The sequence below is a fragment of the Nyctereutes procyonoides genome, unplaced genomic scaffold, assembly GCF_905146905.1.
Source record: "Nyctereutes procyonoides isolate TBG_1078 unplaced genomic scaffold, NYPRO_anot_genome, whole genome shotgun sequence".
NCBI lineage: Eukaryota > Metazoa > Chordata > Mammalia > Carnivora > Canidae > Nyctereutes > Nyctereutes procyonoides.
In genome coordinates this window covers 35,140,769-35,166,999 of record NW_026575133.1, presented here as the reverse complement: position 1 = coordinate 35,166,999, position 26,231 = coordinate 35,140,769, and the positions used below count along the sequence as shown (strand labels likewise).

Sequence of the window (26,231 nt, the reverse complement as noted above, 5' to 3'; positions counted from 1 at the left end):
GGCTCAGAGCCCTGCACGCATGGAGCCCTGTATCGGGACCACAGTCCCCAACACAGGAATGGAGGTGAGCATGGCGGGCGCCAGCCAGTCATGGGGTATGCATATGGACACAAAATGCTACCAGCTTGACAAATACAGTTACTGTCTCTTAGCATAAGCACACACACACTTAATTATACACCGGCATACGTCACTGAAATGGAACAAAAATGCGCTGAACCAGTAATTTGGTCAGGTTCTAGACAAAATGAGTATAACTAGTAAATGGGATGTTTACAGCAATTATCTTAGAAAATTGGTCATAATTTTCATGTGAGTCCCCAAATTAAGAAATGACACTCACATGAAAATAAACACAATTACCGTTCCACACTGTTATGAAATATCCGGGGGGCAGGGGAGCAAGAGATGGGGAGAAGGAGTGATAGGCCATTTATAGCAAAATAAATCAAAACAGTGAATTGGATGCTGTCATCTGTAAACTTCAAGGGAATTATTGAATCTTTCTCCAGACAAAAACGCAACTAAGTAATTACCAAAATCATGATCTGAAGACACCATTTTGGACACAGTCTGGAATCAAATGAACACGACCCTGATATCGGTGGAATAAGTCACCAGGCCCTGGCCCAGCACCTGGCCTCAGTGGGACAGCAGGGCATGAAGCCAGCCACCTCCTCACACGCTGCCTCACGTCTGTGTCCAGCTGTCGCTGATGCCAACCAGAATTGCAGATAAAGTGGGGCGAAGTTAAGACAAGGTATTCAGGGGGGGAAAGGCTTAGACATAAACTAGGATTTTTAGATAATTACCAGGCAGGTAGAGGAGGTAACAGATTATTCAGGAGGTAGAACCAGATGATCAGGATTCTGAACTACTCAGAAATGAAATTTGGATTCACCACTAAATGAAGGCAGGCCACGGAAGGATCCAGAGTGAAGGGAAAACAGGGCCACTGTGACATTTTTATGAAAATTAACCTGGTGGGTGTGTGCACACAGGATGAGAAGGAGTAAGAAATAATAGATGGCAGGAATAAAGATCAAGAATGAGGGGACCAGGGGCATGTGGGTGGCTCAGTCGGTTGGGCATCTGCCCTCTGCTCAGGTCATGATCCCTGGGTCCTGAGATCGAGCCCCACACTGGGCTCCCTGCTCAGCAGGGAGCCTGCTTCCCCCTCTCCCTCTACCTGCTGCTCCCCCTGCTTGTGTGTGCACATACATGCTCTGTCGAATTAAAAAAAAAAAAGTTAAAAGAAAAAAAGAATGAAAGGATTAAACCCCAAGGACAGCAAAAGTCATGAAAGAAAAGGAGAAGGTGTGAAATCACCAGGGACAAGCACACAGACCTTAGTGTGTCACTTAGGGTGTGTGGTAAGGGGGCTGTCAGGCAAAAGGAGGGTCCTGGCAGCATGACAGCTGAAGGAGGAGGGGACAAGCCCGCCAGGATCCTAGCCTGAGCCACTGAGAGGAGGGGAGGCGGCATGGTTTGTGCTCAGGACCGCAGGGAAGCTCATGTTGGCCGCTCCCCACCTGTGGCAGGTCTGCGCTCCTGAGCCATGGCTTCCACACCTGTAAAGTGAGGGAAGCCCCCACCAGGCAGCAGTGCTGTGGCCTCAGGAAAACGTTTCTGGAACAGCTTCTGGGTCCAGTGCTGACACTGTAACTTGATTCAGGCTAACACCTCGAGGCTTCAGACCTAGAGGAAGACACTACACAGCAGCTAAAACAAAGGACACAGGGTTTTCAGCAAGATTAAAGAGACATATGCATACTCTGTTTAGGTTAAGTTCACAAAAACATTTACACATATAGGCATCTAAACAAAAAAAGTTTACCAGTTTTTAAAAACAGACTTCCAGTTTCAGCTCCAACAAGAGCTTGAAAGCCATCACTCCTATCCTTACAACAACAAAATATCCCTGAAAATCAATTACTTGTCCCGGAAGAAGAGCGGCGACGCATTGGCAGATGATGGCACCTGGATGGAAGGGAGGAAGCGGGACCGCTCTGCTCTGCTCACCCCGTGAGGCGGCAGGGCCATCGGAAAGCGGATGGAGACAAGCTGCAAATGCACCCCGGGGGCCCCAGAGCTACAACACGAGGCAGGCACCTGGTCTGCTAGGAGGGGAGAGAACATGGAATCACACTGAATGCTCTGTTCCAACAGAGAAGGCAGAAAAAAGGAGCAGAAGAAAACAAAGCACAAAGGCAACAAACGGAAAAGAGTGACAGACACCGTAAACGTTAATCCACATGTATCAACGTTCTTTTTAAAAGTGAACCATCCAAACATAGCAATTAAAAGAGAGAGGCTGTCAGAACAGATAAAAACATGAGACCCGGATCAACACTGGCTACAAGGAACCCACGGTAAACAAGACTCAGGTCGAAGGAAAGGGGTGGAGGAAGACGCCTACACCAACCAAAGCTGGAACAGAGGCAAGCGTGCAGACACAGGGACTGCAGAATGAGAACAATCACCGGGCACGAAGCAGGGCATGGCGCAGCGAGAAAACGGTCAGTCCTCCACGAAGACACAACCGCTGCAAACACCTGAGAGCAGAGCATCAAACTATAGGAGGCAAAAACAGGAGCCGGCACGCAGAGGGGCTGACGTGCTGCTGTGGCTGGAGAGCTCGCCGCCCCCTCCCCGGTGGACAGGCCCCTGTGAGCAGAGAAGCCCGGGAGACACGGATGAGCTGACACCCCCATCACGCAGCCTGGTGCCCCCGACCCTGACACCTCCTTGTTCCACTCAACAGCAGGACACACGTTTTTTCCTAAGCTCAACTGGATCACGAATCTGCACGGAACACACTCCCAGCCACATAAAGCCCCCGCACCAGTGCAAATGAGCAGAAATCACACGCTGCTTGTACTCAGAGCACAATTGGGATTAGACTGGAGGGTGGCCGACAGCACTGGGTGCACGCATGAGGACCTGAAATTGAGCATCAAGGCCTCTACCCTAGAGAACAAGGAAGGAAGATGAATGAAGCCTAAAGGAAGCAGGTTAGGAAAATAAAAAGAACTAGAGCAGAAATCAGGTAGACTGAAAACAGAAAAATAGAGAAATCCAATAAAACAAAAAGCTGGTTTTTTAAAAAGGTCAATAAATATAAATACAAAATTCACAAATGAAAAATAGGCAAAAAAAAAATAAACTGAAGTTCATGTTTATAGAATGCAAAGTAAAGCAAACACTTATCTTTTGTGTCAAAATCACAAAATTTCCATTAGCTTTTTGTTTGCACTACAGTTAGTCTATGACGTCCAAAGGATGGTCAAGCTCGCAGACTGGTGTGCGTTTTCCAGAGAACAGTTCTCCAACACACGGAGAGCTGTACAGTGCGTTCATACGACCGCACCCAGTTCACCCCGCTTTTACTCCCGATGGGGAGCAAGACCACGTGCAATGTGCTGGAACCACAGGTGACCGGACCTGATCCTGGACCTGTGTGAGTGGGTGTGACCCCCACCTGTCATGCACTGAGCTCAACCACCTTTTCTGTGTTCTCCACCTAGCCTCACCCACATTCAATCTCTCACCATCACACTCATTCACTTTTGTATGGTTCTCCGCTCTCCTGCCCTCTCCTACCCGCTGATCCTCTTCAAATGCACAGCTCTGCCCACTGCCCGAGGGCACTGGGGCAGCAGAGGGCGGGAAGGGGTGCTCCCTCCACTGGACATCAGGACCACTGCCCTGCCCTGCTATCCACAGCACGCTTCCAGGCCGGTCCTCCCCACGCCGAGGCCCAGACATTTCGTACCTGTCCTCCTCCAATATGGCCTCCTCAAACCTCCAATATGCCCTTCCCCACCCCCACTGCCCCTCGTGGATGATGACCCACTTTCCATCACCATGAAGACAGAGGGGGCCATCAGAGAAGTCCCACACGCCTAAGGTATATCCCCCTCACCCGGACCCTGGTCACACCCCCTCCTCCACCCTGTGAGAAGCATGGACGGCCACGGAGCACGAGGCCCCACCTTCAGAGGCCACTCACAGTCTTCCCCCAGGAACCCTCCTTCCCTTTCTGCATCAACCCCCACCCTACAACCATAGGATCCTTCCCATGAAATACCCTATTTCTTCCATCTCAAGCATAAACCAAAAACTGCTAAAAATAAGTAAAATCTTAGGTCTTACTTTTAAAAACTAAAGCAGTAGGTTCAACATGAGAAATTATCCCATCTCAAGCACAGGATATGGCTTCTATATATGCTGACATTAGGGTGCATGGAGTACAGAAAAACAAGTGCAGTAGTTATCAAGAGAAAAGCTGTGAGCTAGCAAAATATCCAGTGCACAGAGGAAGGTGGCACTTGGGGCCCAGCTCTGCCAGAGATTATCCACGGGCTCGACACCCAGACTGGTGCTCCTCAAAACGGATGTGGCCCGGCCACTGTGTGCCCAGCATGGCAAGGGCAGAGGCCAATGCTGAGCCTCCAGCACAGCTGATCTTTGGAGACAAAGGGGGGAAGTCAGTACCATGGGTCCCACCCTTCATGGAGGGGCAGACACGGACCCTCACAGGATGCTTACGTTTCCTGGGTCTAGATTCGCCTTCCTGCCCGAGACATTTCTGCCAGAAGCCCAGCTCACGTGCACACAGAAGGCCTTTCCACTGTCCTAAACAGAGCAGGCCTGAGACCGCGGTCCCCCTGGGCTGGTGTCTACTAAACACTGCCCTAAGGCGGGGGCACTGCACACCAGGCACCAGGGTACAGTGGGATTCATGGGGGTCAGGAACGTGCGTAGCTGCTAAGGCAGAAGGTGCCAGCATGACTAGCACTCAATAGAAACTCTGGGTGCTGAGCATCTATCTGATGGGCTCTGTGGGCAGAAATACCTACCGCCCATGCCCATGTGTTCAGCACTGCTTTTCTCGTGAACGAAGCGGCTCATTTGGCATGTCCCTCATGGAGGGAGGGAGCATCGCGGTCCGCGCGTGGACTGCTCCACATTTGCCGTGTCCTTCTCCTCATGGACCAGCTATGAATCCTTGCTGATCCCCTGCGCCATGAGCACAGCTATACGCTGTGATTTCCAAGTCCTTCCTGTGACTTCTCAAGTGTGGGGTTGGTTGGGTTCAGGGACCTCAAAACACATGGTGTACTGGGTTGAGTAGTGTCCCCCCAAAGTTCATGTGCACTTGGAACCTGTGACCGTGATCTTATTTGGAAACAGGGCCTTTGCAGAGAGAAGTTAAAATGTGATCACAGGGGACTGGCGTGAGTCCTAATCCTGTGACTACTTAATTTATAGGAAGAGAGGAATGTAGACAGAGACACAGTCACACAGGGGAGAAGGCCATGTGAGGACAGAGGCGGAGTGGGAGTGACATAGCCACGCGCCGAGGAACGCGGAGGATCGCCAGCAGCCACAGGAAGCTGGAAGAGGCAGGAAGGACTCTTCCTAGAACCTGAAGAGCAGGGTGGCCCTGCCAACACCTTCATTTTGGGCTTCTGGACTCCAGAGCCAGGAGAATAAACTTCCATTGTTTTTAGCACCCCTGGTGTGTGGTTACTAGTCATGGCAGCCCGAGGGCACTCATGCACACGGTCATGAGCATAGCGTGGCCCTGACCAAGGGACGCGTTTCATGGCATGGGAAGTGTGACGATGGCTCCAAGTACGTGACATTCATCGTCTTGACACAGCTGGCCCAACAGAACAGCCAATGTCCCTGGGAGGATGTCAGGCACTAGCTGGAGAGAGCACCTCGTTGTGTGCTTGCGAGAGGCGGGGTGCTGTCCGACCAGCTAACCAGCAGCAGGATTTAGAGCCCTCTCCGCACCACCCTGGGCCTGGAGGCTGGTGGACAAAGTGCCCAGAGAAGAGGAAAGTGGAAGTTTTATTGGACTCTAAATCCTCTAAATCTGGAACATTGCTTGGTGTGTGGTGGACACACTTACCTGTTGAATTAATATTGGCAATCAATTAATTAGTTGTCAGACCACAGAATGCAAGAGACTGAAGGGAACAGGAGATACACCCCATTATCGGTGGCACTGTTAACATCTAACTTGAAAAAGAATTCCTTCAAACTTCTGTAACTTTCTACAGCAGGCCAGGGCCTGTGCTCAAAAACCCAGCCCCTCGTCCCATCTGCGCGGCTCCCCAACAGCATGGAACTTACAGCATCCGCAGATGGTGAAAAGTCCGGTCGTCCTGATAGAGCCACGGCCCTTTGTCATACTTGAGGTATTCGATATCCTCTATTACCTAAGACAGGGACAATTCCAGTTTTAATGCAGAGTCCCACTTCGGAAATTTAAATGAGACAGCATTTTAATACATCATAAACCACAAATATATAGCAGGAAGAATCACCGCAGAAATCAAAAAGAAAAATTAGACAGATGGGCTTCAGTGAGAAATGGGACAGAGCGCTCATCCCCTGTGGGTGCTGGGCCCCCGGTGACACCGGGGTAGGGGGGTGGCACTGATCCTCAGCGTGGGAACCCAGCTCAGGTGACCCCCGGTGTGGGTGCCAGGCCCCAGGTGACCCTGGGGTTGAGGGGTGGCAATGACCCTCAGTGTGGCCCAGTTAACACACGAGTGGTGCAGAAACTACACGTGAGGCTGGGAGACGCAGCGCAGGACAAAAGAAAAATCAAGAAGGGGGGCGCCAGTGTCAGTGACAAACTGCTCAATTCCTGCCCAGGGACTTCATTCTAGAACACAAGACCTAGCCACTGAAGGCAACAGAACAACAAGAAAATTGATACACTTTCTAGAGAGATCTAATAACCTGTTTCCACCCCCCACCCCGCACCCTGCAGTCCACCCAGAGGGGCTGCCCCCAAACATGCCAAACTTAGGATCCTCTCTTAGGTTTCAAGCATTTGATACATTCAGTTATGAACTCAAAACACAGCATGGTCTTAGAGAGGGAACGTGTTCCTCTACTCAGACGCATGGCATCTGAACGGTCTGTCCAGGTGTAAAATAGTACAAACACACACACATTCAGGTCACAGCAACAGAAGCATGTGGACCAGTGTCATCCAAGCACAACAGGCCGGGTGCGGTCCTCAGTGCTGTCCCAAAGCCGCACCACGACACGGCCTTAAGGGAGGGCGCTACTCTGTGGAGAAGACCTTCCTCGCAACATTCACCCCTCCCGCGCCCGGAGCTGACCGCCGCAGGTGTGCACCGCAGCAGTCACCTCTTCAGTCCTGCTCATACCACCACATAGGCCTCGACCGCAGATCATAAAACCGGTATTTTCTTCTAGAATTTTTATACCTTTTGTTTTGCATTTTAGTAATTTATGATTAATATATATAAAAATGGGACTTTTTTTTTTGCCTAATGGATGATCCATTGCCCCCATGACATTTAAGAAGTAATTTTCTTCTACTTCGTCATTATCCTTCAAAGCACTGCCTTTACCAAAGTCAAGACACACACACACTTGCACACACGTGTGCTGACACATGCACCTGTTTCCCCACTCTCTGATCCATTCCATTAAGCTATTTATTAATTCCGGTGTTAATATCACAGCGCTTTCATTACCATGATTTTGGACTATGTTTCTGTACTGGGAAAGGCAAATGTTCCTTTCTTTTTCAAGTTTTTTGGCTGTTATTCATTAAGTTCTCCTGAAAATTGCACTGAGATTGACTTGAATTTTACAAATGCACTTAATAATGTATCTTCTACAATTTTAGGATCTTAGAAACTGAATTATTTAAATGAAGATGAAAATCTCATGACGGGAGTGCAATAGGTTGGCTTAGTACCTCTTTTAGCTTATGAAATACAAACATTTCTAAGACCTGTAGGAGCAGAACCGGTTATATGATTTATAAGAACCTTACAAATTAAATTTAAGAACTATAAACTCTCCCACCAATTTCTTACCTTTTCTGCATCTTGAGCTTCCCTTGCACTATACTGTAAAACCTCACATTTCTCACTGTAAGAAAACACGAGAATTTAATGTAAATTTTGCAAGCTTAACGTACAAAAGAACACGACGTTAAAGTCTACCCCTATAAACATTAAGACTGCGTTCTTAGGCTAGAACAATGTGCTGGACACATGCTGGCTCGTGTGGCCAGAATGACTGAGGAGCACCTGCCAGCAGCAGAAACGTGGTGAGCAGGAGACCAGCGGCCAAGGGGGACACGGGGCACAGAGAGCAGTCAAGGGGGGCTGGAGGACCACCGCGGGTGACTTGAGCTGCTGGAATCCAGGAGACAAACCAACTGTGTCACGATGACCTGTTTCAACCCAACTCTGCAGCAGAAAGGCAGCAGCTCAGTTTCCTCAGTCCTTGGCCCTTAGCCTGGACACTGAAGAATCACAGGTAGGTGCCAAAAAGAAGGGGGCAGCAGGCTGCCATTTCCAGCATGCCTGCCCATTTCCCCCACCACGTGTACCACCATTCGGATGGTAGACTGCCCCCCCCCCCCGGGAGAGGACTGGAAGCCAACAGATTGCTAAGTCTGTACCCGACAAATGAAGCAGGCTGCCTCTGCCACCACCTCCAGACCAGCCAGTGGGAGATCCCAGGCCACAACCCCGACCAGAGAGGCCAGCAAGGCTGCCCAGACCGGAGTCCCACTGGAAAGCCCATCACTGCAGAAATGTCTGACCCCCTTCCCACAGAGGGGACAGCGGAATGTCAAGGACAGACGTCCCACAGACCGTCTGCCGGCATAAACAAGGACGCTCCCTCTTTTAGGCGTCCTTACCACAGCACCTCCCTACTGATGGGCATCAGTCTATAGAGTCCAAGGCTTCACAAGCTGGGCTCAACCTAAACTCCCCATCTGCCCTCTGCAGTGCTATCCAGCTTCAGCAGCCGGGAACCACCTGCAGCCAGCCCCGGGTCAATGAACTCGGTACCGCTGAAGTACCTGTATTAGCATCATTACCACCAACTCCTACTAAGCTCAAACTTCTTAGGAGCCGTGATTATAGATAAGCCTATATTCTACATTCAAAGGAAGCCATCCGACTAGGTAACCGTTTCTCACTGCAGCGGAGTCACTGCAACTCTTCATCAGTAAAGATACGTGAAAATGGTCAGAAACCATAAGCAGAATGACGATGGATCCATAAGGCCGGAAACGTGCGCTCACTGCACCCGCCTTCCAGCTGGAGTAAAAGCTACCCCTCGTTAGGGAACTCGGTGTATTTGCTCCTCAAGGGCCTGCGGCCTCCGACCGTCACTATGAGGAGAAAGGCACAAAGGTCATCTCCCTCTAAAGCCACACACATCAGGATAAAACCAAGTGTGCAGAGGGCAGAGGTTGGGGACACTCCTTGACAATCCAGGGAGGGCAGCTGGCATGGAAACGTTATTGTCTATCACACAGCAATGGAGACGGCCAGAATTGATGTGGCTCCCTGGCATAGCGGTCACAGGTCAGGAAAGCAGTGATGGGTACCTCCAGCACAGTGATCGGCACATTTCCGAAGCCCCCACCAGGCGCTGCATGGGGTGGACAAGGGGACAAAGATGGGGCTTCTGCTGACAGAATTTGAGATTCCAGACCATCGACTGCAAACCTACAGAGCCAATTTCAAAGCCTAATGTTTCCATCTTCCGTGTGACTCAATTCAATGAACTTTTATTTTCTGAGTGCTTATAATGAGCAGCATCCCATGCCAAATGTCCCAGTAACAAACCGACAGAAGACACAGGACAAAGCAAATCCTCCTGTTGGGTCGCGCTCGCCTCTCGCTCCTACTGGTTTGTGAAGGAGGCCGGAACAAAGAGGGTGGCCAACAAGGGTCTCAGATTTGGGGACAACGGCCTAAGGAGCAACTCAAAACCGACTGACACCCCATGCCCACCTGTCCCAGGAACCACCAGGTCTCTGGGAACCACGGTGCTGATGGCAACATTTACAGACAGAGCAAAGTAAACGTCTTCATGAGTGATGCACCGATGTCTGCTAAACCAAGCTATCGCTCAAACTTATTTACAACACATTCAGAATCAGGTAATGAGGATAAAAACATGTTCTCCAACAATTTTAAGCGTCAATGTTGACATGGCCAAAAAATACCAGAAAATTCCTCTGGTAGGTCACTCTGCCTCCTGAAATCTCACCAATGCTGACTTCGGCTAAAGCCTCACCGTTCTTCATGTGCTCACAAACGTCATGTAAAAAGACAATGATGCATTGCCATGTGTCCCGGTCATGAAAGAAGAGCTCACACAGGTGAGGCCAGCTCAGGAGCAGACAGGATCGTGTCCAGTAAATCCGCTCTACTTCAAATACTAACTTTCAAACTAAAAACACTTCTCTTATTCAAAACAGAGGTCTGTTTTCTCTGTAAGTCTAAACCTCCTGACCCATGGTGGCATGAATGCCTGGACCTGAGAAACATCCAAACATCCTGGGAAGGAAGGAGGGGAGCTCTCTCCCCCAAAGTGTGAGCCTCTGCTTCTCATCCGAGCAGGAGGCACTGTACTACCAGGGCTCAGCACAGGCCGCGAGGCCCCACGTGAACTCACAAGAACACAAAGCTCCACAGCAGAGCACTGCACATCCTCTGCACTGCCTGCCAACAAGGGCTCTGAACGCCGAGGCGGGGCCTCTCAGGGATGCAGGAGACACCCTGGCCTATACGATCAGGGCCTGAGGCCAGGACTGTGGGGAAGGACTGGAAATCACCGCCCAGACTAAGAGCATTTGCGACACTGTGCTGAAACTCATCAGGCTCAGTACGCTGAACCAGGATGGGTGCGCTGAGCGCACAGTGGCCGTTCCACCCACAGGAACTGTCATGTCAGGCACTGCCAAGCAATGATGCCCAGACTCTGTGCGTGATCCATTAGGTCCACACCGGAAGAAACACAAAGCACACATCGCCTGCCCTGACTTGTAAGGATCGGAACACTGCTCTGCTCCGCTCCACGCAGGGATCAGCGTCGCCAAACATGCTAGGCTGGGCCAGTCGGCCAGCACGATGGACACCAGCACCGCTGTGGGCCTTGGGAGAGGCGTACGGGAGCCGGGGCGCACAGCACGTGAGGCTGCAGGGCAAACTCCCACTGCAAGTCAAGTCTTGGCAACCAAATGATGCAAGGGACGCTTAGGACGGCTGCTAAACACACTCTGTGACCAGGAAGCCCTTGAGTTCTTGAAAATAACCGCAAAGTAAAAGAAAACCTCACCCTGACTGGCAAGTTGAACTCAGGCATTAGCAGCTAGAAATTCTATTTGAGAATTTTTCAGTTGATGTTTTTGTAGTCAGAAGATCTCCAAGAGTTTTTGGAACCCACACGAGGGTCAATGAAAGCTGTTTCTTCTGCTTTTTCATGTATCTCTAGACATTCCCCTTAGCACAGATTTTAAAAAACTGATTTTTCCTGCACCTCTGGTCTTAAAGCAGTACACCAGGAAGACGGGCCTGCAGCGCCCTGCCCATACCGCTGCTAGGTAACAGCTTATCACAAGAGAGAGGCAGTAATGTAAGCATCAATGCTTATGCTTAAAAAAACTTGGTTTTCCACTTACAAATCAAACTTTTCTTCCAAAATTACTACAATGTACTTTGCTTTTATTCACAATTTCATATGTTGAAATCTTAAACTATGGAATGAAAATTTTAGGTATCAAGAGGCTTTGGTTTAAAAGAACTTAAGAAAAGCTGGTAGAGACCTTCTAGTGGGACTCGAGCGACAGTGGCCGCTACCTCCCTCACATGCGGGCAGCCACGGACCACAGGATGACGAGCAGAGCGCAGAACGTTTCCCTTTGTGCTTTCAGTAAAGGAACAATGACAGCAGGAGGAGGGAAACAAACAGGAGAATCTGTGGGATCTCACTGTATCCAAACAACCTCTAGGAATAATTTTTAAAAGTATCTACAGGGATTGCTTGTCTTTTATGGATTCTCCACGCAAATTTGAGCAGGCCTCCCAGGTAAGCAGGAATGTTCAGCTGCCACCTCAGGTCAAAATATAGAGTTCTCCGATGCCAACACCATCAGAGAGCTTCACCACTGTGAGATACAGCACGGGTTTACTCCCAGCTTCAAATGATGCCGGAAATACAACAAAGGTATGGACAAAACATGCAAACTGAAAACCCCCACCAGTCAAGCTGAAATGTGTGTCATTCTCGCTCATACACGTCAGGTTAAAACAGCACAGACGTGCACTGCAGTCATGAGAGCGGACTCCCGGGCTGCTGGGCAGAGGGGGCCGTCTGTACAGATGTTCCGGTCACAGAAACCAAGCACACGCTTGGCTCACCTCATCTCAGGCAGGAAGGTCTTCTTATAGGCGTTCTCGATGTCCTGCAGGTAGGCGGATGTGACCTTCATCTCATGGGGCTAAACAGAAGAAAACAAATGATACGTTTAGACTTTTGTTTTCACTTGGGCATCTATACGCGGGGAAAACAAGCAACAGACACGGTTGTCTTGGAACAAGTCGTGGTAGTTGCAGGGACGACAGAGAATGGGCCTCGGCACTGGTCAGGATCATCCTCATTCTCCCACAGTGAAGCCCACATCTACCCAGGGGATCCCACAGCATGACCTCTCACGGGCTTTAAGACACGTGCTTAGAATGGGATCAGAAGAGCCCCCTTTTACAGTACACATGGCACGGAGCACACGTGTGCACGTATACACACACGGCACGGAGCACATGTGCACATGTATACACACATACGTCATGGAGCACACACATGTATGTATATACACATACAGCACGGAGCACATGTGTGCACATATACACGCATACAGCATGGAGCATGTGGTATACGGTACACACAGAGCACACGTGTGCAGATATATACACACACAGAGCTCGGAGCATATGGTATACAGGGCACACATGCACAGCACACACACGCACATGTACACACATACAGAACATACGGTACGTGGTACGCACACAGCACACACACAGCATACGTGCACACATACACACAGCACGGAGCATATGGTATATAGTACACACAGCGCATATGTGTACACATGCACAGCCCGGAGCATATGGTATACGGTACATGCACAGCACACACGCATACACATAAAGCATACATACACAGAGAATACATGTATGTATGTATACACACATACAGGAGTATATACGTATGGCACACATGCAGCACACACACGCACATACACACACATGCAGCATGGAACATATGGTATTCGGTACATAGCACAAACGCACAGCACGTGCACATATATGCACAGTGTGGAGCATATGGCATACAGTACACACAGTGCACACGTGTACACATACACACAGCATGGAGCACATGGTATTCGGTACGTGCACAGCGCACACGCATACACGTACAGCAAAGAGCATATGGTACAGAGAATACACGCACGTACGTATACACACAGACAGCAGAGTATACACGTATGGCACACATACAGCACACGTGCACACATACAGAGCCTGGCAGCAGACCACTGACAAGGGCACTGGCCCACCTCTCCCCCTACCCTCACACACTGCCTTCCCCCCCTCACACCCCAACTACCTCTCCCACTTTCTCCACTGCTCGCCTCCCTTATCACCTGACGTGTGCTAAGCCAAATTCAGAAGCTGAAAACTCCTATTCTGAGAGGCAAGTTTCAGTCTAAAACCTCCTACAGCTGAGCAAGCCACATTATCTCCCATCTCGTGATCCCCCGGGGCACTGACCTCGCCTGACACATTCCTCGTCTCCCTGTTTGCTGCTGACCTCTCCCACACGCGACTGTACACTTCATCCCAGCATCAGGGAGAAACCCATATTCTGCCCCAGGAAGAACCACTCTAAGTGGGAGTGGTATTTTCTTTTTTTTTTCTTTTTTTTTTTGGGGGGGGAGTGGTATTTCCAAACAAGAACCCGCCCGAGGGGCAGTGACGGTCTTCGTGACCGGTCTCCTGCATCGTGCCCGCAGAGCCAGTGAGCTGCTCCAACCGCAGCTTCGGTGCCCTGATCCAGGCTCACCCAACGCCACCCGTGTGGAGACGGCTGCCCGGCTGTTCGAGAGTCTCCATGCACGGAAGAGAGAGGGGCTCAATCTGGGTTAGGCAGGAGGGAAGAACTGAAGGATATTAGAAATCACAATCTGCAGGAGAAAAATAGGGCGTGGAAACCCCACTAGAGAACAGAAAGGTGCAGGGCAGAGCTGGTCTCCCAGGACACTGACCCATCCTCACAGGGTGGCTCGGGGGACGGGACAGGGCATGACAGTGGACTGGCGCTGGGGGCTGCAGAGCACTGCTGGAGAGCAGGGCTGACCAGGGCCCGTTCTCGGGGGCCCCACTGCGTGCCGCCCATCCCCGTGAAGGCTGGCGGTGCCCGACAGCGAACTGCCGGCAACGTCACCAGTAAGTGCCGATCTACGTCAAAATAACGAGGACACGTGAAAAGAGCATGGTCTTCAACTGAAAAGCTGAATTACATCTCCTTTCTTCTGAATCCGACTCTGGATCTCTGGAACAGGCACGTCGATGTAGATCACCACGTGAGGAGGCAGGTATTCACAGATGGTGACCTTCTTCACCTCGTTGTAGTGGTCCACACCTGGCACACACGAGACAGGCACATCCGTCACGTACAGGCCACCACAGGCGTCCACAACACGCGTCCTTTTGAATAAAAGCGCAAAGGTCTAGGCAATTCCACATGTCAATCTGAATCCAGAATGCACCACTGTCGGCACTGGCTGGACACACGTGACCCGTGACCCGCGGCAGGTGCCAGGGCACGCCACTCCCACAGCCCCGCACCCCAGTGCCGCTCGGCCCCGTTAGACCCCAAGCAGGGGGCCCAGAGACAGCACGTCACATCTAGGGTGGAACGATGAGACTTAAACACTGGCCTTAGGAACATTCGAAAGGTCATATTCTAAGGGCATCCGACCACAATGCAGCACCTACGTCTACTTCCTAGGCAAGGGGAGGGCACATGAGCGGCCGCCCTGGCAGCCCGTGGCTGGAACGCATCCTGCGCCCTGCTGTGTACAGCAGGAGAGAACAGTCTCATATTCTCCAGGAGTACAGACGTTTGTTATGCACTTTTTCAAAGAACTCAACAATATGAAACTACATTTTCCTGGTTCCAACGTATTTCAGTAACTTTAATCAGCTACACAGAACTACCTAGTGAAGCAGATTTAGTAATAAGAAATAAAAGAGCAATTAAGGCAGAGAGAGAACTGTCCTCGAGTTAGCACTGCGCAGAACAGGCCGCAGACCACAGCCCCGTAACTTGTGACACTAAGCACATCCATGCTGTTCCGAGGAGCACTCTGCCCCCGGGCGGCCTCCCCGTACAGCAACGGTACCAGAGCCAGCTCTGCAGATTTCCACAGGGTGGAAACTTCCAGGAGCGATAAACTACGGGAATCACACAAGGAGCCACAGAAAGACAATTCTGCTCTAAAGGAAACATTCAGGTGACCACGGCTGGCAACTGCGGCTCTAGCGGCAATTCGGGACAGACCCAAAGGTCGGCAAGGCTCTGCGATGCACGCGTGGGGAGGGGACAGCGAGTGCCCGAGGCTCACCTGGGGGTACTGTCCTCCTGTCGGGCAGAAAACACTCGGCCTGATACCGGCTTCCTACCTGGTCAGCCCGGAACCAGGCCAGCCTCGCCCACCCTCAGGCAAGACGCGCATTCTTCTGCCTCCTTCTCCGTGCTCCTGGGAGCTTCCCACTTCTGAGGCCATCTTCCACCTCGTGCTGCGCCAGCCAGTCTCAAGTCATGTTCTCCCCCAGCCCCACACGGAAATGACTCTGGCTGAAGTCATGGCCTCCTCAAGGGCACCTCTCAGCTGCTGTCCCAGGAGATCCTGCACACTCGTGCGACCACTGTGCCCGTGCCACCCTCACTGACCTGATTCAGCTTCAATGCCGCAGCAGGCTTCCCTGCCCAGAATCCCAGAAGGCCCAAGGACCCCGGCCACCGTGCGTACATCTCAGGTGGGGCTTTCCTGTCTGCCGAGCCCCCCAAGCCACGTCTGTGACACACGACCACCAGCCAGAACGTGCACCTGACCATCTCACGGGGATCTGGAACTCAGCACGCCTGTGGGCGACACCTCCTTCCCGGCCCGCTGCCGCTTCCCACCCTCTTTGCAGGGGAGCAAGCCTGGTGAATCTGTGTGACTCCCCCATCTCCCCCCGCGAAGCTGAATACCTAGCGTGGCCGTCATCCTAAGTAAGACGCCATCCCACGCTGACTTCCCCCCATCAGGCCTCCTTTCCTTTGATTTCCCCTCAGACGAATGAACTCAACCCGACCACATCCTTCCACACCCAACACCATCAGCGGCTCCTCGGTACTTTCAGGAAGAAGCCAAGCATCCTCGCTGGGGCGCAGGCCTCTCCCGCGCCGTCCCTGCCAGCACGGGCCCTCCCCGCCTCAACACCACAGGCTCCTCCGGCCGTGCCTCACCTAGCTCCCCGGCACCCTGCTGCCAGCCTGCCCGGGCCCACTTCTCAGGGATGCTGTCGAGGGCAGCCCCGGGTCTCCCAGCCAGTTAGAGCTCACAGCTCTAACAGTTAGAGCTGTGTGTGCCCACAGCACCCTGGAGGAACGGGCATTGACGCTGCTGTCATGTCTGCCCCAGAAACCCCTACTGCTGCTCCGAATGCCCAGAGAGGGCCGGTGCCTGGGCCAGAAGCAAGGGCTCTGGCGGCGCTCTCTGCGAGCCCAGGCACCACCCTAACAGCAGAACGTGTAAGCAGAGGATCCCTCATGGTCCCCTGGCTTGCTCCACTGCCCGTTCATGAACCAGCCCCTGGTACTCTGCCCTCCAGGGTGAGCCACCCGCCAGCTCCAGCCGGCCAAGCTCTCGGTGAAATGTCCTCCCAGACCCTCCCTGACCTGTCTCTGTGACTCCTCCGTCAGGCCCCCTTTGACCAGTCCTTATCCTCGTCCATGTGCCACCTGTCACACTTTCAACTCCCCCCACACGCTGTGGCTGTCCCTAGAAGCATCAGGACAGCACCGTATCAGACAGAAGGAGAAGATGATGATCATGCTGTCGTGCAGGTGCTGGCACAAGGAAAACAGACCTCCTAATGACACACAACATCACACACTAGAAATTGGTCAGTTCAGCGAAACTAAACCAGATCAGAGGAAGTGGGCTTAGGTATTTTGCAAGGTTGAAGAGATAGGGACGGGGGTGTGGTTTTGGGGAAGGTTAGGTGGAACCTCTGCTTTCACCAGGAGATACGAACTTAGGAGGAAAAGAGGGTGGAGGGAACCCTCTTTTTTCCTATGTTAATGTAACAGGTAATGGCATTTAGTCTTATGTTTAACAGACGCACAGAGGGCCCCCTAAGTGCAAGGGGAATCTACAGAACCTTTACAAAGCAACACAACACACCCAAGAAGGCCTGATTGCAGCCCGACTCACACTGCTTTCGGATGAATTGCTGGTTGTACATCGCCTCCAAGAAAACAAAGTCACTGAAGATGGAGCGTTCCAATACGACACCTTGTCCTGTATAAAAACAGGGAGATAAAAATCAGAAATCAGGTAAAAATCAAGCCAGTGGGAACAAGTAACTTCACTTTAGAAAGTCAAGTTACTGATAACACCATTCGCATACTAAACATTTCCAAAAACTAGGAGAACACTCCTGGTCTTGGTGATGTAACACTGTCTCCTCCTGCCAGCTACCCAGTTAAGAGGGAAGTATTTCTGTCTGAAACCACAGCTTTCCCACCCCAGCTACCCACCCCAATCCCGCCCCCGTCTGACTGCTTGGCCAGTCCCCAGCAGCATGCATGACTCTCCCCCCATGCCCCGTGCCCAAGTCTCAGTGAACCACCAACCTTCTCCTAACCACGTCTTGAACCCGACCATTCTACACGGCTTCCACAGCCACCTCCCCCCAAGGAAGACCTCCTCACTGCTGGCAAGGTCCCAGCCTCAGCGCCAACTAGGGCCTGTCTCTGCCCTTGCTCCCAGCCGCTCTCCCAGACACAGATGGGCACTCTCAAAACTGCGCTCAAGCCTCCAATGGCTTCCTCTCTCCCCCAGAGGAAAAGCATCTTGCCCAGGCCAAACTTCTCAGCCTCATTCAGTCCCAGCCCACTCGTGGCACTTATGTGACAGTGGCCTCCTGTGACCACAGCCGCCCTGAGCACGGTCCCTCCTGGCTCCTGCCCCCTCAGGATCCCTGCACTCAGCCCTGCTATGCCAGCACTGAGGCCTCCCCCACCTTCCCACCTGGAAGAACAGCCCCAGCCCCACTGCAAACCCCTTCTGAGCATCTCACGTTTACTCTTATCTCCCTACCACAGTGTAAGCTCCAGGAGGCTGCAGGCTTCACTTCCTCCACCCTGGCTTCTAGAACACACCTGGCACCTGGCACACAGCAGGCACTCACACAGTGTTCAATGATTAATATAACAAGAATAAGTAAGTTTTCATTTAAAATGCTCCTTTTTGACTTTAACAGGAAATCCTAACACAGGACTGAAATATGCTTCTAAAAGAATCTGAAGCAAGCCCAGTGGCAGTATGTATTCTGAGCCACCACACAGTTGCTGTGAGCCGGGTCCTGGTACAGGTATCACAAGGGACACCACATTTCTTCTCAGGAGCAGCACTAACGAAAATCATGATTACCTTCATAGGAAGAAACGTATCACTAAGAAAATTTTGGAAAAACAAGACAATAACCTGACTCCTCTATAACCGTTTAACTGAAGAGTGAATCCTGCATCTCATGGCATATACTATATCCTTGGAGACTGCCAGAGCATGTACCATATATGTGGAGCCCCCTGGAGCATTACTGCATAGTGGAGCCCCGCTGGAACACGTACCATATACGTGCAGCCCCGCTGGAGCATGTACCATGTATGTGCAGCCAGCTGGAGCAGGTCCATATACGCGGAGCCCCGCTGGAGCATGTACCACATACCATATACGCGGAGCCCTGCTGGAGCATGTACCATATATGTGGAGACCGGCTGGAGCATGTACCATATACGTGCAGCCAGCTGGAGCAGGTCCATATACGCGGAGCCCCGCTGAAGCATGTACCATATACCATATACGTGCAGCCCTGCTGGAGCATGTACCATATACCGTACACTTGCAGCCCCACCGGAGCATGTACCATATGGTGAAGCCCACCAGAGCATGCACCTTACATTTGCAGAGGCCCCCCAGAGCAGGTGCTGTGTATGGGCAACCCTGCCGGGACATGTACCGCACAGCGGAGCCTGCTAGAACACGAGGCAGTGGTTCCCAAATGCAGGTTTGTGAACCAGTTCCTCAGCCACCTGGGGCCCTTGTCAAAATACCTTCTTGCTCTCACACCACGACCCTCTGGGTGGCAGCTAAGCGGTCTGTAAATGAGTTCACCAGGTAACTGGACAGCTGACTTGGAGTGACAACCACTGCCGTAAGGGGCGGAGACGCAGCTCATACAATCTGCATCATCTCCTCTCACGAGCTTTGGCCCAGGACAGCAGTGTCTGCTACACCAGCACATTCTGGGGTAGGAGCCACGTTCAACCCCACACTGCTGGTCCCCAGGATGATGCAGTCCCTTCTGGACTGGACCCTTCTCTGCACTAACTTTACGTCCTGACCCCTGCTGCCCATCTCCCAAACAGTGCCTGACCCAATATATGGCCCTTGTCCATTTCTTGCCAGCTTCCAAAGACTTCCAGAAGTACACCCCCTTCCACTGTAGGGGCCCATGGGGCTCTGTGTGCTCTACCCACCCCGCCAATCCCCCCGGCCTCTGCACTTTCTCCAGGTTTAGCTGCTACCCAGGGGTGGAGAAGGTGAATCCCAGCCCACCCTGGGCCCACAGACACAAGCCTACTTTGTGTGTCACATCTCTGCGTGACTCACGGCTTGGCTCCACTGCACGTGTGACTCCCCTTCATCACAGTCATTTATAGGCTCTCTCTTTCCTGCATCTGTGGATACATCCCACCTAGGAGCCTAGAGCAGCGGCATGGAAATTCCATATAATCCATGAACCTCACTCCAGTACAGAAATGAAACAACACTAAGTGAATTGTATTCTAAAGCAGGAATAATGTGGATCTCGGGGAATTTATGATCTTCTTAAAAAGACAGGACTTGCCTCATCAAATACTCTCAAAGAAAAGCTCTACTTCGTGGCAATCTAAAATGGCTCAACTCCAGAACAGGGTTCGAGTGCTGAGCACGCCCCACAGCTACCAGGTCACGGGTACTGCACCTGTGCTCAGCAAGTGCTCCAAGGCGTCCGCGTACTGCAGGAGGCGGTTGGCATACAGCCAGGACTGCAGGCGGTAGCTGTTGCCGTCGTTACTCCTCGGGTCGTCGTAGAACTTCTCCATGCTGCAGCTGCCACTGAACTCCACGTCCAACGGCCTGCCGTCTCCTGTAGTGCTGTCGGCGTAATGTATCCCTGCTTCGGGGAAGTGCCTCAAGCCTGAGAGAAGAAATGCGACATGAGTGCCTCATCTGCCCTCGCGGGCAGCATGGACTCCAGGAACAAAGCCCCATCTAGACACATCGCTGAGGCTGAGCCACCCTCACACCTGTGTTTACACAAAACGCTGAAGACGTTATCCAGCACGCGTGTGCAACAGAAGCACATCAGCGAGAGGGCTGTGCTGCCAGGGGTCCCCAATGCTCCCATGGAAGTTCCTCCCCAAAAGGAAAGGGCCCGGGACTGTGGGAGCCCCCCATGTACAAGTGGGCACCAGCCAAATACTACAGAAAAGGATGATGGACAAACACCTTCACCAGGAATCAGGACCCAGGGTTCAAATCCTGGCTTTGTACGAATCAGCCGCCGTGTGACAGCAGCTTCTTACGGAGTGTACACACGTGTGAGTGACAGCAGTAAGCGGGGCTCTACTTCTGAGGACTGTCACAAAGCTCAAACAAGACCACTCATGTGAAAGTGCTCTGCTGACATCATCAAGAAAAACTTCCAATTCAAATTGATGACCAGTACGAATTCTTAAATTTTTCATTAAATGCAATCATTAAAAACACATTTTAATGTATTTTAAAAATGTAAAATGCCTACCTTGGGCCCAATTGTACCTAGTCAATGCTACAGTAATACCAAACTCAGAGAAGCAGTTGTGCACCTGCGAGGAAGGTGCTCCACGAGACAGAAGTCCGTACCTAATTTCTCTGCTATTTCTTTCGCAACCTTGCTTTTTCCAGAACATATATTGCCATCTACAGTTATCACTTTGCTGCGTTCCGTGAACTTTTTGGTTGTTCTTTCGCCGAGTATGTATGCCAAAGGGCCATACTGTAGCTTACACTGTGCACTTGTATGGATTCCTCCCTGAAAAACACAACAGCACCACGTGAGCATTCTGGTTACTGCAGGCACCAGCAGCCATTAGGTAAAAGGGCCGAGAAGACCCCTGGTGATAAAAATGCCAATACCTACTTTTTTATTACCTACTTACTTAACTACTGGTCTCCCTGCCCCACCCCTAATTTAAGTTCATAGGGACAGAGAGACTATCTGCTTTGTTTACTGCTAAATCCTCAGGGTCTGGAATAGAATATGCATACCGTGTTCTACAAAGGGTGGATGGATGGATGGATGGATGGATGGATGGATGGAAGACAGAGAGGAAGGAAATGGAAGTTAGAGAGGAGAGGAACAGAGCATTTTTCTAGTCCAGACTTCGTCCTGAGCTCCAGACTCGATGGTTACCTGCTTTTGAACAGCTCCATCTAGAGGTCCTGAAAATATCTGAAAGCTAACAGGCTTAGAACTGAAATTTAACATCCATACCCTAACCCCCAAATCTGCTCTCCCCCCAAGCTCCCTATCTATCCACCAACCAAAACCGAGCACACACGGGAATCACCTTGGATATCCTACTCCTTCCTTCAACCGTATCATTCACAAAATCCTACTGACCTTAACTCTGGAGCAAACTGTCTCCTCCCTATCCCCGCCACGATGGTGCAGACATCTTCACGTCTCTCATCTATGATGCAATGCCCGCTTCATCTCCTGTCTCCAACATACCCAACCTATTCTCTGCTCAAAAGGCCAAATGACCCACCCCCACCAACACACATAACAAAACACACGACATAAAGAGACACAATCAAAAGGCAAACAGCTAAGAAAATCCCTAGTGTATATAAAGGTTATACGGATCAATAAGGAATATCGATAGAATATGGAAAAAAAGGAATGCGTTGCTTATTTTGAAAGTATTAAAACTAGCCAAAAACCATATAAAGAAACGTTCACTCACTTATTTATTCATTCAACAAGTATTTATCAGGAGCCTACACAACGCAAAGCACTTTCTCTAGACAATGTGGATATGGAAACGAGCCAATGGATTCAACGGGACAAAATAAAAAAAAGTCGTTACAGTTGAGCCTTGAACAATGCAGGAGCTGGGATGCTGCCCTCCCCTCCCCTGTGCAGGTAAAAATCCACGTATAACTTTTGAGTCCCCGAGAAGTTAAGTACTAATAGCCTCCTGTGGGCTGGAGGCCTTGCTGATAATAAAAAGTCGATTAACATGTATTTTGTACGTGATACATATCATACACTGTTTTCTTACAATAAAGCTGGAGAAAACTTCATGACTTTAGGAAACTCTTAAAGAAGAGAAACTACATTTACAATACTGTACTTATTTAAAAAAAAAAAATCAGCAAATAAGTGGACCTGCACAGTTCAAACCTGTGTTGTCCACTGCATATGAAATAAGTGGTGGGGAGGGCAGCACGGCGTATGGGCCAGGTATGCTACACTGGGGGACAGAGTGACGTGTGGACAAAGACGTGAAGGCGCCAAGGGGACTGGCCAGCTGGACATCTGCAAGAGGGTCTTTCAGGGAGAGTGGAGGCAAGAGCACTGCAACATCAGCAAGGCCAGCGTAGCTCATGCCAAGTGGACTGGGGAGCAGCAGAGGAGGTAAGGGGGTGCCGGTCACGCTGCACCTTGCACCCCGGAAACTAAGCTCTCTGCCCCTGGCTACCCAGGAGCCCTGTGCAAACGCTCTCCATCCGTGCCCACAGCTTGACCGCGGCACACATGGGGCTCGCAGCAGGTGCCCGGGAACGTCTGGCCAGGCCACAGCCAACTACCGACTGAAATCTTCACAGAGTGGGTTTTCACAGTCATGGCACAATTCTCCAGGATTCCGCGCTCTCCGTCGTGTCTTACTGCTCTCCAGAACCACACGGGGCAGCTGACCTTTCGCGACACATTCCCAATTCCTTCAATTACCCGGGTAACAGGGCCGTCTACCCTCTCCATCCTACTCTTGTTTTCTCGAGACTGGGGCTGAAGCTCACCCACACCCCCTGCAGAGGGTACCAGCAGCAAGTGAGCACGCTGTGACTGACAGGGGGGAGGGGGTGTCCGCCTACTGCTGGCACCTGCAGCCCGGCGCACCTCCTCGATTCTGGGACCACTAACGCGATTCGCCGGACACTGCACGTTATAAAGGTGACCGCTATTCCTAGGTTTCTTCTCTTTGGCGGCCTGAGTCGTGTCGGGAAACATGTAGGTGGCTTTTTAGTTAAGACTACTGCACTGGGGACGCCCGGGGCGGGGGAGGGGGGGGTTGGGGTGGGCTCCGCGGCTGAGCCTCTGCCTTGGGCCCAGGGCGTGACCCCGGGGTCCTGGGATCGAGTCCCATGTTGGGGTCCCCGCAGGGAGCCTCCTTCTCCCTCTGTGTCTCTCATTAATAAATAAATAAATAAATAGATAAATAGATAAATAAATAAATAAAGTTTAAAAAAAAAAAAAAAAAAAAGACTGCGCTGGGGACCCCGGGGAGGCTCAGCGGTTGAGCATCAGCCTTGGGCCCAGGGCGTGACCCCGGGGTCCTGAGATCGAGTCCCATGTTGGGGTCCCCGCAGAGAGCCTCCTTCTCCCTCTGTGTCTCTCATTAATAATTAAATAAATAAATAATGTTTAAAAAAAAAAAAAAAAAAGACTGCGCTGGGGACCCCGGGGAGGCTCAGCGGTTGAGCATCAGCCTTGGGCCCAGGGCGTGACCCCGGGGTCCTGAGATCGAGTCCCACGTCGGGCTCCCTGCACGGAGCCTGCTTCGCCCTCTGCCTGGGTCTCTGCCTCTCTCTCTCTCAGGAATAAATATAAATAAAGACTTTTTTTTTTTTTAAAGGCCACTGCGCCGTCCTCTTGCGAGCCCTCCGGCCGGCATCCTCAGCAGGGAGGTCAGGCAGGGCCCTCCGCGGTCCGACCCCCACGCGCGGCGAGGCGCCTGCAGGCCGAGGCACCCGCGCGACCCGGTTACTATAAACACAAACAAAAGCCGGTTTCCCAGCGTCCCCTGCGGCCGCCCGCGGCCCGGGTCCTCCTGCCCGCCCCCGCCCCCCCCCCCCCCGGTCGCCCCCCGGCCTCTCCCACCATCGGGCCGCAGCACCCCGGGAGGACGGCCCAGCAGCACCCCGCCGCCCGCTCCCGCCTCACCGCGCGGAGGGCGGCCGCCGCGGACGCAGGGAGCGCTCTCAGCAGCCTCGACGCCATGGCTCCGCGCTCGGCACCGGCTCAAGGACCCGAGGGGACGCGGGCGCGACGGGGGCCTCTTCCGCGGCCGGCGCGCCGCGTGACGTCACGGCCGGGGTGCCCGCGGCGCCTGCCGGGAGCTGCCGCCGGGGGGCGGGGCGGCGCATGCGCCCAGAGCGGGTCCCGCCAGCCGGACCCGGTTCCGGGGCTGCGACCGAGAGGTCGTCTGCGGGGTCTCCGGGGTGCGGGGCGCGGAGCCGAGGCCGATCCCCCGCGTCCCCGGGGCTGCAGGGTGCGCAGCTGAACATCCGCCCCAGGGCGCAGGGCAGGGCTCCCCGACCCCGACCCCATCCTCCCGGCCGAGATGGGGGCCCCGGGGGTGCACGCGGACCTCCCCGCCCCAGGGCGCAGGGCAGGGCTCCCCGACCCCGACCCCATCCTCCAGGCCGGGATGGGGACCCCGGGGGTGCACGCGGACCTCCCCGCCCCAGGGCGCAGGGCAGGGCTCCCCGACCCCGACCCCATCCTCCAGGCCGAGATGGGGAGCCTGGTGCACGCGGACCTCCCCGCCCCAGGGCACATGCAGGACAGGGCTCCCCGCCCCGTGTCCGTCCTCCAGGCCGGGATGGGGGCCCCGGGGGTGCACGCGGACCTCCCCGCCCCAGGGCGCAGGGCAGGGCTCCCCGACCCCGACCCCATCCTCCAGGCCGGGATGGGGACCCCGGGGGTGCACGCGGACCTCCCCGCCCCAGGGCGCATGCAGGACAGGGCTCCCCGCCCCATGTCCGTCCTCCAGGCCGGGATGGGGGCCCGGGGGTGCACGCGGACCTCCCCGCCCCAGGGCACATGCAGGACAGGGCTCCCCGCCCCGTGTCCGTCCTCCAGGCCGGGATGGGGGCCCCGGGGGTGCACGCGGACCTCCCCGCCCCAGGGCGCAGGGCAGGGCTCCCCGACCCCGACCCCGACCCCATCCTCCAGGCCGGGATGGGGACCCCGGGGGTGCACGCGGACCTCCCCGCCCCAGGGCGCAGGGCAGGGCTCCCCGACCCCGACCCCATCCTCCAGGCCGAGATGGGGAGCCTGGTGCACGCGGACCTCCCCGCCCCAGGGCACATGCAGGACAGGGCTCCCCGCCCCGTGTCCGTCCTCCAGGCCGGGATGGGGGCCCCGGGGGTGCACGCGGACCTCCCCGCCCCAGGGCGCAGGGCAGGGCTCCCCGACCCCGACCCCATCCTCCCGGCCGGGATGGGGAGCCTGGTGCACGCGGACCTCCCCGCCCCAGGGCGCATGCAGGACAGGGCTCCCCGCCCCGTGTCCGTCCTCCAGGCCGGGATGGGGGCCCGGGGTGCACGCGGACCTCCCCGCCCCAGGGCGCATGCAGGGCTCCCCGACCCCGACCCCATCCTCCCGGCCGGGATGGGGGGCCTCGGGCCGGCAGCCCCCTACCTCCTCGGACAGCATCGCCCCGACCCCCGAGCCCTGAGCGCTCCCCGGAACTGCGCCCTCCTCGGCAGGGTTTCTCCTCTGGCCGCTGCTCTAAAGGGTTTTCTGCGGTTGGACTTGCGCTGGGTCCCGGCCTTTGGGGATGCTCGCGGAGTTGGGGGCCAGCATGGGAACGCGGGGCTGGAAACCAAGGTCTTCCAGCGGATGTTTGTCGGACTTGAAAGCTGGTGCTGGTCGGGATGCGGGGTCCCAGTGGGTGGATCCAGGGCAACCAGGAGATGGCGGGTGGGCCCTGAAACCTGGGGCAGTGGTCCCCATTGAGGGGCACCCTTGCTA

General features: G+C 53.4%; 1 protein-coding gene across 1 annotated transcript in view; it reads right to left on the bottom strand.

Annotated features, from left to right (window-relative positions):
* Nucleotides 1–24,538, bottom strand: part of NDUFA10 (NADH:ubiquinone oxidoreductase subunit A10) — a 46,847-nt gene extending 22,309 nt beyond the window's left edge. The window contains exons 1-8 of the mRNA XM_055300590.1: nucleotides 24,417–24,538; nucleotides 21,110–21,278; nucleotides 20,187–20,402; nucleotides 17,369–17,455; nucleotides 14,402–14,523; nucleotides 12,237–12,316; nucleotides 7,881–7,935; nucleotides 6,148–6,233 (exon numbers count right to left, since the gene is read on the bottom strand). Coding sequence (XP_055156565.1) covers nucleotides 6,148–6,233; nucleotides 7,881–7,935; nucleotides 12,237–12,316; nucleotides 14,402–14,523; nucleotides 17,369–17,455; nucleotides 20,187–20,402; nucleotides 21,110–21,278; nucleotides 24,417–24,473 — 872 coding nt within the window. The 5' untranslated portion in view covers nucleotides 24,474–24,538. The remainder of the gene's footprint in view (nucleotides 1–6,147; nucleotides 6,234–7,880; nucleotides 7,936–12,236; nucleotides 12,317–14,401; nucleotides 14,524–17,368; nucleotides 17,456–20,186; nucleotides 20,403–21,109; nucleotides 21,279–24,416) is intronic.
* Between the last annotated feature and the right edge of the window lie 1,693 nt (nucleotides 24,539–26,231).